Source organism: Vulpes vulpes, chromosome 3, assembly GCF_048418805.1.
Source record: "Vulpes vulpes isolate BD-2025 chromosome 3, VulVul3, whole genome shotgun sequence".
Classification (NCBI taxonomy): Eukaryota; Metazoa; Chordata; class Mammalia; order Carnivora; family Canidae; genus Vulpes; species Vulpes vulpes.
The window spans coordinates 98625221-98639222 of record NC_132782.1 but is presented as its reverse complement, the minus strand read 5'-3'; the positions used below and the strand labels follow the sequence as shown (position 1 = coordinate 98639222).

The following is a 14002-nucleotide window of genomic DNA, read 5'->3' as shown; positions in this document are numbered from 1 at the left end:
CTGGGGGATAGTGGACATTGAAGGAAGAGGAGGAAACTAGAATAATTCCTAGAATGACAAACTTGAGTAGGATATTAAAAACAGTAAGTCTGTTATTTACCAAGTTGTAGTAGAATTTTTTAAATAAATGTTTTTTCATTTGCTGCATGCCCTTAGGACAACTCCTAAATATTTTATGTGATTATTGTTTTGTTTTTTAATTTTCACGGCTTTTCTTGTTTCACTGGGGAGTGTGTCTGTGGAGTTCTTCATGCTGATTTCCCGAAAGTAAAACTCTATCATCTATTTTTATGGAATTACTTTTCTTAAATTTGTTGAGAATGTTTTCACTTAGGTTAATGATGAATATTGATCTGTTGCTTTCATTTTTTGTAAGGCATTTTTCTAGTTTTGATATTGGAATAATGCTAACCTCATAGAACGCGTTGGGAAGTATTTCCTCTTTACTTTTCCAGAAGAGCTTTTGTACAATTTGTATTATTTAGTTTGCAGTTACTTGGGGATTTTCCAGAGATCTTTCTGGTACTAATTTCTAATCTAATTCTGATTCTGGTAAGAGAAGATACTTTGTATGACATGAATCCTTTAGATTTATTGATTCTTGTTTTATAGCTCCGTCAGTCATCTGTCTAAATACATGTTATATACATACTTGAAAATAATGTGTAATCTGCTATTGGTTCTTAGAGTAATACCTAAATGTTAGTTAAGTTAGTTGGTAATTTATTAAGTATTCTTTTTTTTAAGATTTATTTATTTATTCATTCAGAGAGAGCAAGAGAGAGGCAGAGACACAGGCAAAGGGAGAAGCAGGCTCCATGCAGGAAGCCCAATGTGGGACTCGATCCGGGGTCTCCAGGATCACCCCCCCCCCACTGCAGGCGGCGCTAAACCGCTGCACCACCGGGACTGCCCTTATTAAGTATTCTATATCCTTTAATGATTCTACACATTCTAACAATTATTGAGAGAAAAGTATTGAAGTCCTTAAAAATAACCACATTTTTCCTGTTTTTCTCTGTAGCTCTTTGGCCTTATATTTTTCGCTCTGTTATTGGGTGCACAAACGTTTAGGAAAATTATGTGTTCTTGAAAAGTTGATCTCTTTATCATTATATAATGATACACTTTATCCTTGGCAATGTTCTTCTCTTAAACGTACTTTTACTAATGTTATGGTAGCCACACACCACTTTTTTGTTGTTGTTGAATTCTATTTTATTGTAATAGCACAACAACTTACAAGGTATCAGTTTTATTCCAATTCAGATAGTAAATTCAAACAGTTTTCTGGATGTTTCTATAATTTATCATATTTGAAAAAAGCAATATCAGCTAGGCAATACCCATTTGTTTTTTAAACCATTCTATTGAAGTTTTAACATACAAGAAGCTGAGTTCCAATCCAAGATGGCGATATAGGTAGATCCTGAACTCGTCTTCTCCACAGACACAACAAATCTATACCTATTTATCGAGCATTTCCACCCGAAGAACTGAGAACTGCCTGAACAGCTTCTGCAAACAAGAGAGAGAACACATAGAAAATAACAAGCAAGATAAAGACCATTCCTTTAAGTTTAGAAGAAGTAGCTGACATAGAAAACATAAAAAAGAGCCACTCGGGGGAGACTACAAAAACTGAAATCAAAACTATGCTAGAGAGAATCAACAGTAGATTAACAGATGCATGGATCGGTGATCAGGAAGACGGTAATGGAAAGCACCCAAGCTAAACAGCAAAAAGAATTGTTTTAAATGAAGATCAGTTAAGGTATCTCTTGGACAACATCAAGTGAACAAACACTCACATTATATAGAGATCCCAGAAGAAGAGAAAAACATAGAGGTAAAACACTTATTTGAAGAAATAATAACTGAAAACTTTCCTAACCAGGGGAAAGAAACACAGACTCAAGTTCAAGAAACAAAGAATTCCAAACAAGATGAACTCAAGAAGGTCTGTACCATGGTACACAATAATTAAAATATCAGAGAATATAATCCAGACTTTAAGCTATATTACAAAGCTGTAGTGATCAAACAGTACAGTACTGGCATGAAAATAGATACGTAGTTCAATAGAACAGAATAGAAAACCCAGAAATGAACCCACAACTATATGGTCAGTTAATCTTTGACAAAGCAGGAAGGAATATCCAATGGGGGAGGGAGGGAACACCTGGGTGGCTCAGTGAGTTGAGCATCTGCCTTTGGCTCAGGTCATGTTACTAGGGTCCTGGGATTGAGCCCCACCTGAGGCTCCATGCTCAGCAGGAGGCCTGCTTCTCCCTCTTCTCCCTGCTTGTGCTCTTTCTCACTATCTCTGTTGTTGTCTCTTTCTCTCAAATAAATAAATCTTTAAAGAGAAAAAAAAGAATACCCAATAGGAAAAAACAATCTTTAACAAATGGTGTCAGGAAAACTGGTCAGCTATATGCAAAAGAATGAAACTGGACCACTGTCTTACACCATACACAAAAATAAACTCAAAATGCATTGGAGACTTAAATGTAAGACAGGAAACTACAAAAATCCCAGAGAAGGGGCACCTGGGTAGCTCATTCGGTTAAGTGTCCACCTCTTGGTTTCAGCTCAGGTCATGATCTCAGAATTGTGAGATTGAGCCCCTGATCAGCCTGCTTAAGATTCTCTCTCTCTCTCTCTCCCTCTAGCCCTCCCCCTACCCAGCTCGTGAACTGTGCTCAGTCTCTCTCCAAAATAAACTTTTTTTTTCTAGAAAATACCACTGGCAATAAGGTCTCTGGCATGGCTGTAGCAACATCTTTCCTGAGGCTTTATCCTTTGTTTGTTTGTTTGTTTGTTTTTAATTGTTTCTACCTCTATATCTTTTTAAAAATTCAGTTAGCTGACATAAAGTAAATACTTAGTTTCAGATGTAGTGTGCAGTGATTTATTGGTGGCATATAACACCCAGTGCTCATCACATCACATGCCCTCCTTATACCTATCACCAAATTATCCCCCCCCCACCTACTTCCCCTCTGTCCACCCTTAATTTGTTTCCTATAGTAAAGAGTCTCCCATGGTTTTTCTCCCTCTCTGATGACTTCCCATTCTGTTTTCCCTCCCTTACTCTATGATCCTCTGCAATGTCTCTTATATTCCACAAATCATATGGTAATTGTTTTTCTCTGATTGACTTACTTCACTCAGCATAACACCCTCCAGTTCCATCCACATCAATTTAAATAGTAAGTGTTCATCCTTTCTGATGGTTGAGTAACATTCCATTGTATATATTACCATATCTTCTTTGTCCATTCGTCTGTTGATGGACATCTTGGCTCTTTCCACAATTTGGCTATTGTGGACATTGCTGCTGTGAACATTGGGGTGCAGATGTTCCATTATTTCACTACATCTGTATCTTTGGGGTAAATACCTAGTGGTGCAATTGCTGAGTCATAGGGTCGCTCTATTTTTAACTTCTTGAGGAGCCTCCATACTACTTTTCCAGAGTGGCTGTACCAGCTTACACCAACAATATAAGAAAGTTCCCCTTTTCCCACATCCTCTCCAATATTTGTTTTTTCCTGTCTTATTAATTTTAGCCATTCTGACTGGTGTGAGGTGGTATTTCATTGTGGTTTTGATTTGTATTTCCTTGATGCCAAGTGATAGCATTTTTTCATGTGCATGTTGGCCATATGTAGGTCTTCTTTGGAGAAATGTCTCTTAGTGTCTTCTGCCCATTTCTTTACTGGATTGTTTTTTGGGTGTGGAGTTTGATAAGTTTTTTATAGATCTTGGATACTACCCTTTACCTGGTATTTCATTTGCAAATATCTTCTCCCATTTCGTAAGTTGCCTTTTAGTTTTGTTGACTGTTTCCTTTGCTGTTCTACTGCTATATCTTTAACTACTTTTTTCTTTTTTTCTTTTGCAGTGTCTAACCTGCATTTGTCAATATTTCATCAAGTGTATTTTCATTTTAGAAATTACAGTTTTCATTGCCATGAGCTGTTTTTAAAATATCTTCCATATCATAGCTTTTTCAAAATATGACATACACTTATAATAATCATTTTAATGTGTTTCCTTATTTTAACATGTGTGTCAGTCTGGGGCTGATTTTAATTGATTTATATTTTCATTACTGGTCAAATTTTCCTACTTCTTCAAATTTTTCGGGTTCTGGGTATTTTTATTTTCTATGAAAACTCTTGATCTTTGATTTCAGAAGAATTAAGTTACTCTGAAATAGTTTGATACTTTCATTACTGCATTGCTTAGTCCACAGGTAATTATTCTCCACTATTGATTCAGTCAGCCCCTTCTTGTAATCTACCTAATGCCCTATGAATCTTGAAATTTTCTAGTCTGGCTAGGGAATAAGCACCCTTTCTGGCCCTAGATGAATGCCAGCAGCTGTTCCCTCTCACTTTTAAATGGTTCTTTGTAGTTTCCTCGCATGCTTATGTTGATCAGTTCTTACCAGAATACTCTAGGAAGTCTCACCTTAGTACTCCAGGTTACTTTCACCTCAGTAGACTCTGAGCTCCCTATCTTCAACTCCAGTAGGTTGCTTGACTGTGCCTGAGTTACTGTCTCCGTTCCATGGCTTTGACACTATCTAGGTAAGCTGGGGTAATTGTAGGGCCGACCTTGTTTTCCAACTCTTAGGAATCACTATCATTAGTTACCTAATGTCCATTATAAACATTTGTTTTACACGTAATACTATCACACCTCTCATTTTTTAGGCTCTTTGTTTTATTCATAATGTTGATCATAATCTATAACTATTACTACATTCCTATACTTTTTTTCTTAACTTCCTTTACAAAGGCTTCATTGAGGTGGGGCTATGCATAACTGATTCCTAGATATAACTCTATCATATAACACAATGCCTGATAATTTAGTAAATAGTTATTGAATAAAGAATGGTCACCCCTGGCCTAAATTAACTAATTGAACTTGGTGACTTATTGCATATAGTAGTTAGTAACAATTAGAAGTGCAGGATTAAATGTATATTTCTGTTTTGTACATCTAAGTGAATATTGGAATCATTTTCTAACAGGGAGTACAGCTGAGAAGCATATTTTCATGGGATGATGATGAGCAGAGTTTTAGATATATTGAATTTGAGATTTTTATAAGTATTTAAATTTATGTTTCTGGTAGACTTTTGAAAATGCAGAGCTATAGCTTTGGGGAGACATAGTGATGAAGCAGATTGTAGTATTATCAGCATGGGAGAAAATTTGTTTCTCTAGGGCAGTTGTTTTCAACTAGGGGTGATTGTGTCCCCTCAGAGAACATCTGACAACATGTGGAGATATTTTAATTGTCACAACTAAGATAGAGAGAGGTGAAGAGTGCTAATGGCATCTAGAAGGTAGCGGCCAGAGAAGCTGCTAAACATGCTACTGAGGCACAGGAAACCCCTCCAAAACAAAGTGTCAGTAGTGCTACTGTTGAAAAACCCATGCCTAGGGATAGTTTGTAGATGTACTATTCTGTATTTTCTCTTGTCAGTTTGGCAACATTACTACCAACTTTTCTATGATTTCTCCTGCATTGCAAAAGAAAACCCATTAACTATATTCCCTCAAATTCCCTCCTCTATTTGGTTTCTAGTTAGGATTTGCCAATAGGAGGCACTTACAGACAGACACATAAGCAGATTTTAGATTTATCTAGGTGAGTTCTTGGGAACCAAGGGCTTTCTAATTTCAGAATGAAACAGTAGGAGTTTTCAAGAAACCTTTTAGAAGCATTGTCTTATATGTCCTATAAAAGATTAGATAAATATTTTAGGCTCCATGGGCCACATACAGTGTCTATTCTTTTTTAATAAGCCTTGAAGAGTATAAAAAACCATTCTTAGTTCATTGGCCATACAAAAACATATAATGGGCCATATTTGATTTTTCCAACTCCTCCTTAGAATCTCAAGAATTACCAGGCATGTTATTATGAATCACCAAACTTCTAGCTAAAATCATAGCATCAATTTTTCTGATCATTGATTACAACTTTTATGAGATTTCCTAGCTCTTACTACAATTAAATAACCCCATAATTACTATATTATACTCTTCACACATAGAATGTAGAGAGGTCTCTGTTTTCCTTACCAAATATGGATCCCACTGTGTCTTCACACCTATTTTGCCTAATGTACAAACTCAGTGCACCTACAAATTTTGTTCCTTGTTGACATTATCTTTTTTCACAAGTTACATAGTATGTTTCTCCTTTTTTTAAATTTTTTTTTGTTGACATATCATTTACACATAGCATTACATTAGTTTCAGGTGGACAACATAGTGATTCAACAAGTCTGTATGTTATACTGTGCCCACCACCAGCATAGCTACTATCTGTCACCCTACAGTTCTATTACAGTACCATTGACCATATTCTCTGTGCTGTACCTTTCATCCCTGTGACTTGTTATTGGATAACTGGAAACCTGTACTTTCTACCTTCACCTGTTTTATAATGTTGTTTCTTCTAAGGATAGAGTATATGAATGTTTTGTCTTTCATAAATGATGGTGATAGATACCAAGTTATTCTTTCTTTTATCTCACAGGAATTTGGTGACAAAGTAGTAGTAAACAACATGTCCTTGAATTTATTTAAGGGGCAAATCACTATTCTTCTAGGGCAAAATGGGGCAGGAAAAACCACAATCTTGTCTCTTCTCACAGGTACGTATTCAGCTGTTTACAGCAGAAGTCAGCTTCCTTCTAAGACTTCAAATCAATCAGCACTGTGTGATATTGTGTGTATTGTCGTTTCAGTGTGGCAATTTTTATTACACTTTATTTACAACCAGAGTGCTCTTAGTAATGTAATACATTCATTTATTCAGTAAAAATATTTATATAATTTTTCATAGGAATTGGTAATACAGTGGTGATTACAGCATTGTTACACTCAATTTTGTATACTGGTGGAGATATAGAAAAGAAACTTGAAACTTAACATCATAAGTCAGAAAGGAGATGTTATGTGTGGGGTGCTATTCAACTAAGAGAATGGCACATAACCTATTTTGAGGGTAAGAAAAAGGACCGTGTCATCAAATCTGAGACAAATAGGATGTATGAAGGCCTGTGAATGAATTATAAGCAAAGACTAGGAGACTTGAAAGCAGGGAACTGACTAGATCAGAGGTGGAATTTGAATAATAGCAAAAGATAAAACTAGAGGAATCTTCAAAAGGTCAAATCATGAAAGGTTTGGGGGAAACCATCCTATGAAGATTAGAATTTATGCTGACTGCAATGTGAAGCCATGGAAGAATATTTTATGTAGGTTTATATATTAGACACACTGCATTCACCAGAAATGAAGAATGGACAAGGAATACTAGGGACAATTAGGATAGTGAATCCCTAGTTGTGTGTGAGGTTAGCGTAAGTTCTCAAGGCTGGAGCAGAGCTGAGCTTAGTAGTTGTGATATAATAGCTTCTCCTTTGAAACTGAAATAATGCCCAAACTAGCTCAGGAAGGTAGATACTACCCACATTATCTGCTGTTTTATATATTTGAACTGATTTTGTCTTAAGTCTCAATTAAAAGCCTTCTAAGCAATATGACTACCTAGCTAGTATCACAAGATTATGATTTGAGTTATTAACTTCATGATAATATATGGATTATGTATAGTTGATATGCTTTACATAAATTATCTTGGAACATACCCCATCTTCTGCGTGTTATCTCAGAACACATACAATGCACTTTTCCATCTGCATGTGCTCCTTTTTCTCAATGGGAGTGCCTGGACTACCTCTCCACCTATTGAAATCCTATTCATACACCAAGATGGAGATCAGAAACAACCATTGGGAGCAAATTGTCAGAGGTGGTAGTTCCAAGTTCTGGTCCCTTCATAGACAAGATAAATAAACAAGCACAAAATGTCAGAACTAATTTTGCCAGAACTCTGGAAATACACAAAGACCTACAGCAATTAAATAAGACTAAAGGAAGATAGAGGCAACTTAGAAACAGGAGGTAAGAGTGACATTCAGCAATATGGTGGACTTGGAAGCTCCAGGCCTTCATCCCCACTGAGACACTAAGTTAGCAACAATATACAGACAAAAATACTTATTTAAAAACTCCAAAAATCATTTTGGATGTTGCAGCTTACAAATGAATGCATGGCCAATACCAAAAAGGGTAGAAAGTTTATGGCATTTTCTCACCCCAACCCTTCCCCCAACATGGCATGGCACAATCAGGAGGAAATGTCCCAATTCCAAGCTCCTCCCGTGGGACAGAAAGGAAAGACTAGAACTTGTATGCAATGTTCTGGCTTGTCTAGGGGCTGCCCAAAGGACTGGTTTCTGTCTTGTCTAATGGAGCACTAATGGTAGTGGCAACATGGTATAGACGCCAGGTTGGAAGTCCTAGAAAAACAGAGGCAAATGCTGTAGCATCTTAGAGTATTTTAAAGCAGCAGGAAATCTGCAGTTCCCCATTCAGGTGCCAAGGATACAGGCAGAGAAACTACAAAAGAAACATGATCTCCAAGCTGCCTGAGGAAATTAGGGTAGTGTAAAGCAGCCATATACAATAGAATGAGAGAATATGCATGACCCCCAAAGACTCATCTGAAAATGTTTTTGGTGAAGGACTTCCCGTGCATGAAGCTAGTCCATAAAGACTATGAGAGATGTCTGTTTTTTTAAATGCCCAAATCTCAACAAAACGTAACAAGGCATGAAGCTAGTCCATAAAGACTATGAGAGATGTCTGTTTTTTTAAATGCCCAAATCTCAACAAAACATAACAAGGCATACAAAAAAAAAAAAAAAACCCAACCAAACAAACAAGGAAACCTGCCCTAATCAAAAGAACAAAATAAAGCCCCAGAATGTGGCCCTTAAGAAAAACAAATCTCTGAATTACCTGACAAAAAGTCATTTTAAGGTGTTCAGTGATTTAAAAGGGAACGCATATAAAAAAAAAAAAAGGAAAATGATGAATCATTAATATACTAACAGAAAAAAAATACTAACAGAGGTAGAAGTAATTTTTTAAAAACCCAAACAAATTCTGGATATGAAAAATATAATAACTAACTTGAAAAATTGTATTAGAGGGTTTCAACAGCAGAGCTGATCAGACAGGAAAATGAATTAGCAAACTTGAAGATAGGTTATTTGCAATTATGAAGTTATAACATCAGGCTCCCTGCATGGAGCCTGCTTCTCCCTCTACCTGTGTCTCTGTCTCTTTCTCTCTGTGTCTATGAATAAATAAATAAAATATTTTTTAAAAAAATTATGAAGTTATAAGAGTGAAAAGAAAAAAGAATGAAGAAAAGCCAGTGCACCTGGGTGGCTCAGTAAAGTGTCTGCCTTCAGCTCAGGTCATGATCCCAGGGTCCTGGGACTGAGCCCCACATCAGGCTCCCGGCTCAGTGGGGAGTCAGTCTGATTCTCCCTCTGCACCTCCCCTTGTGTGCACACTCTCTCTCTATCATATAAATAAATCTTTTTTAAAAGCGTGAAGAAAAGCGAAGAGAGCCTAAATGACTTACCAAATCAAACACTATTGCAAAGGGGAAAAAAGATATCAACTCAACAGGCAAATATAAAAGTATAAATGTATATTTACCAAATATCAGAGTTCTTAAAAAATGAAGCAAATCTTGGATAAATAAATATTGGATAAATAGAGAAATAGTAGCACAATAATAGTAGGAGACTTTAATACTCCACTTTGAATAATGGATACAACTTGACAAAAACTCTTTAAGGAAATAGAGATCTTTAACAACAATTGGACCTGACAGACATGTACTAAACTCAATAACAGCAGAATTTGCATTCTTAAGAAGACATGGTAAAGGGGGATCCCTGGGTGGCTCAGCAGTTTAGCACCGCCTTCAGCCTGGGGCGTGATCCTGGAGTCCCAGGATCACGTACCACGTTAGGCTCCCTGCATGGAGCCTGCTTCTCCCTCTGCCTGTGTCTCTGCCTCTCTCCCTCTCTCTTTCTCTCTGTGTCTCTCTCGTGAATAAATAAATAAAATCTTTAAAAAAAAAAGAAGAAGAAGAAGACATGGTACCTCCTCCAGGAGAGATCACGTTTGTTCAAAAAACAAACCTTAACAAGTTTTAAAAGAATGAAATTATAGAAAGTATCCTTTCCAAGTTACAATAGAATGAAACTAGAAGTCAAGAGGAGAAGGAAAACTGGAAAATGCACAAATATGTGGAAATTAAACAACACACCCTTAAGTAACCAATGTGTCAAAGGAGGAATCACAAATTAGAAAGTATCTTGAGAAAATTTAAAATGGAAACATACAAATCTTGGGACACCTGGGTGGCTCAATGGTTGAGCATTGCCTTCAGCTCAGGGCATGATCCCAGGGTCATGGGATCGAGTCTCACATCAGGCTCCCCACAAGGAGCTTGCTTCTCCCTTTGCCTATGTCTCTGCCTCTCTCTGTGTGTATCTCATGAATAAATAAATAAATAACATCTTTTTTAAAAAACATACAAACTTTAAAAAGCAGTGCAAAGATAGAATTCTATCATTGTGAACACTCACATTAAAAAAGAAAACTCTAAAAAAAAAAAAAAGAAAACTCTGATATTAACAACCTAACGGTATACTTTAAGAAACTAGAAAATGACTAACAAACTAAACCCAAAGATAGTGGGAGGAAGAATATAATAAAGATTACAGTGAAGATAAAGTAGAGAATGGAAAAATAAGACTTAGGAGTTGGTTTTTTAAAATATCAACAAAATTGAAAAAATTCAAATAATTAAAATAAAAATGAGAGCTGGAATGTTACAGCCTATGCCACAGAAACAAAGGGGTCATAAGAAAATACTGTGAACAACTGTATATTAGAAAATTTCATAACCTAGAAGAAATGAGTAAATTCCTAGAAACATGCAATTTTATCTAATTTGTTAGCATGTAATTGTTCAGAGTAGTTTCTTATGAACTTTTTTATTTTTGTGACATCAGTTGTAATGTCTTTTCTGGCTTTGACTCTTCTCACTTTTTTTATTCTAGTTTAGGTTTGTCAATTATATTTGTCTTTGAAAACCAACCTTACTTTCAGTGATTTTTTTCCTATTCCTTTTTTAATCTCTATTTTTCTAGTCTCATTTTCATTTTCATTTATCCCAAATATTTTTTAAATTTTTTATATATTTTTTTATTGGAGTTAGATTTGCCAACATATAGTATAACACCCAGTGCCCATCCCATCAAGTGCCCCCCTCAGTGCCTGTCACTGAGTTACCCCCGCCCACCTCCTTTCCACTACCCCTGTTCCTTTCCCAGAGTTAGGAGTCTCATGTTTTGTCACCCTCTCTGACTTTTTCCACTCATTTTCTCTCCTTTCCCTTATGATCCCTTTTGCTATTTTTTGTATTCCTCGTATGAGTGAAACCATATAATGATTGTCCTCCTCCGATTGACTTACTTCACTCAGCATAATACCCTCCAGTTCCATCCACGTCGAAGCAAATGGTGGGTATTTGTCATTTCTAATGGCTGAGTAATATTCCATTGTATATATAGACCACATCTCCTTTATCCATTCCTCTGTCGATGGGCATCGAGTCTCCTTCCACAGTTTGGCTATTGTGGACATTGCTGCTAGAAACATTGGGTGCAGGTGTCTCAGTCTTTCACTGCATCTGTATCTTTGGCGTAAGTCCCCAGCAGTGCAATTGCTGGGTCGAAGGGTAGCTCTGTTTCTAACTCTGAGGAACCTCCACACAGTTTTCCAGAGCGGCTGTACCAGTTCACATTCCTACCAACAGTGCAAGAGGGTTCCCCTTTCTCCACATCCTCTCCAACATTTGTTGTTTCCTGTCTTGTTAATTTTCACCATTCTCACCCGTGTGAGGTAGCATCTCATTGTGGTTTTGGTTTGTATTTCCCTGATGGCAAGTGATGCGGAGCATTTTCTCATGTGCTTCTTGGCCATGTGTATGTCTTCTTTGGTGAAATTTCTGTTCATGTCTTTTGCCCATTTCATGATTGGATTGTTTGTTTCTTGGGTGTTGAGTTGAATAAGTTCTTTATAGATCTGGGATACTAGCCCTTTGTCTGATATGTCATGTGCAAATATCTTCTCCCATTCTGTAGGCTGTCTTTTAGTTTTGTTGACTGTTTCTTTTGCTGCGCAGAAGCTTTTTATCTTAAGTCTCAATAGTTCATTTTTGCTTTTGTTTCCCTTGCCTTCACAGATGTATCTTGCAAGAAGTTGCTGTGGCCAAGTTCAAAAAGGGTGTTGCCTGTGTTCTCCTCTAGGATTTGGATGGATTCTTGTCTCACATTTAGATCTTTCATCCATTTTGAATTTATCTTTGTGTATGGTGAACAGAATAGAGAACCCAAAAATGGGCTCTCAACTCTCTGGTCAACTAATAGTCAACAAACAGGAAAGACTATCCACTGGAAAAAGGACCATCTCTTCAATAAATGGTGCTGGGAAAATTGGACAGCCATGTGCAGAATGAAACTAGACCATTCTCTTACACCATACACAAAGATTTTTAATTAATGTTTTATTTATCTATTTGACAGAGAGAGAGAGAAAGCACAAATAGGGGAAGGAGCAGAGGGAAAGGGAGAAGCAGGCTTCCTGCTGAGCAGAGAGCCCCACATGGGGCTCAATCCCAGGACCCTGGGATCACAAGCTGAGCCAAAGGCAGATGCTTAACTGACTGAGCCACTCAGGTGCTCCTCAAAATATTTTCTAATTTCCCTTTTTCTTCCTTCTTCAAACCATTAGTTTTTCAGGAATGTGATCTTTAATTTCCACATTAATGAGTTTTTAAATTGTCATTCTTTTGCTTTTTAGTTTCCTTCCATTGTGGTTTGAAAAGATACTTAATATCATTTCAATCTTAAATTTATGATGACTTAACTTTGTGACCTAACATGATATATCCTAGAGAATATTATATTTTATGTGCACTTGAAAAGAATGTATATTTTCTGCTGCTAAGTGGAATACTTATTAGGTCCATTTTGTCTCAAGTATTGTTCAGTTCTGCTGTTTTGTTGTTGATAGTCTGTCTAGATGTTCTATCCATTATTGAAAATGTGATATTGAAGTCTCCATGTAATATAATATTGTTATGTATTCTTCCCTGTAGTTCTGCTAAGGTTTGCTTTATATATGTAGGCAGGTGCTCTGATGTTGGGCACATATATTTATAATTGTTATATCTTTCTGTAACTTTAATTTTTTGTCATATGATATAATCATTATATAATAATTTTCTCTCTCTCTCATGAGATATTTAAAGTCTATTTTGTCTGATAGAAGTATAGCCACCCCTGCTCTCTTTGGTTACCATTTACATTGAATATCTTTTTTTCATGCCTTCACTTTCTGCCTCTTTGTGTCCTTAAATCTAAAGTTCCTTGTAAAGAACGTATAGTTAGGTATTATTAGTTAATCCATTCAGCCACTCTATTTTTTTTTAGGTCTTTTCATTTAAAGTCATTATTGATAGAGAAGGGCCTACCGCTGTCATTTTGAAAATTGTCTTTCTTACACTTCTTTTGCCATCTACTTTTCTTTTTTACATATATATAAAATATTTATATGTCATATTCATATTACATATAGTATATATGTTATATATATTATATATGTTTACAGGCTTTGATTCACTTTTCTTTGTCTTATGTGTTTATTATGTAAGTATATCCTTTATGTTTACCTTGTGGAACTTATATAAAATATTTTATAGTTATAATATTCTATTTAAACTGAAAACAATGACCTTCAATTAAAAATAGAACTCTATAATATTATTTTTTCCACATAAACACATTTTATATTAATGTCACAATATACATCTTTTTATGTTGTATGTTGATCAACATTTTTATACTTATATTTTAATACTTTTGTCTTTTAATTTTATACTAAAATTAAGAGTGATTTACTTACTACTATTACATGTATTATATACTCACCAAAGTATTACAGTATTCTGTATTTGTCTATGTATT

At 35.9% G+C, this 14002-nt stretch overlaps 1 protein-coding gene across 3 annotated transcripts in view; it reads left to right on the top strand.

Moving 5' to 3' along the window:
• Positions 1-14002, top strand: part of LOC112908324 (phospholipid-transporting ATPase ABCA3-like) — a 92249-nt gene that overhangs the window by 62097 nt on the left and 16150 nt on the right. For all 3 annotated transcript variants that reach the window (XM_072753690.1, XM_072753691.1, XM_072753689.1), the window contains exon 11: positions 6571-6688. In XM_072753690.1, the coding sequence (XP_072609791.1) occupies positions 6571-6688 (118 nt within the window). The remainder of the gene's footprint in view (positions 1-6570; positions 6689-14002) is intronic.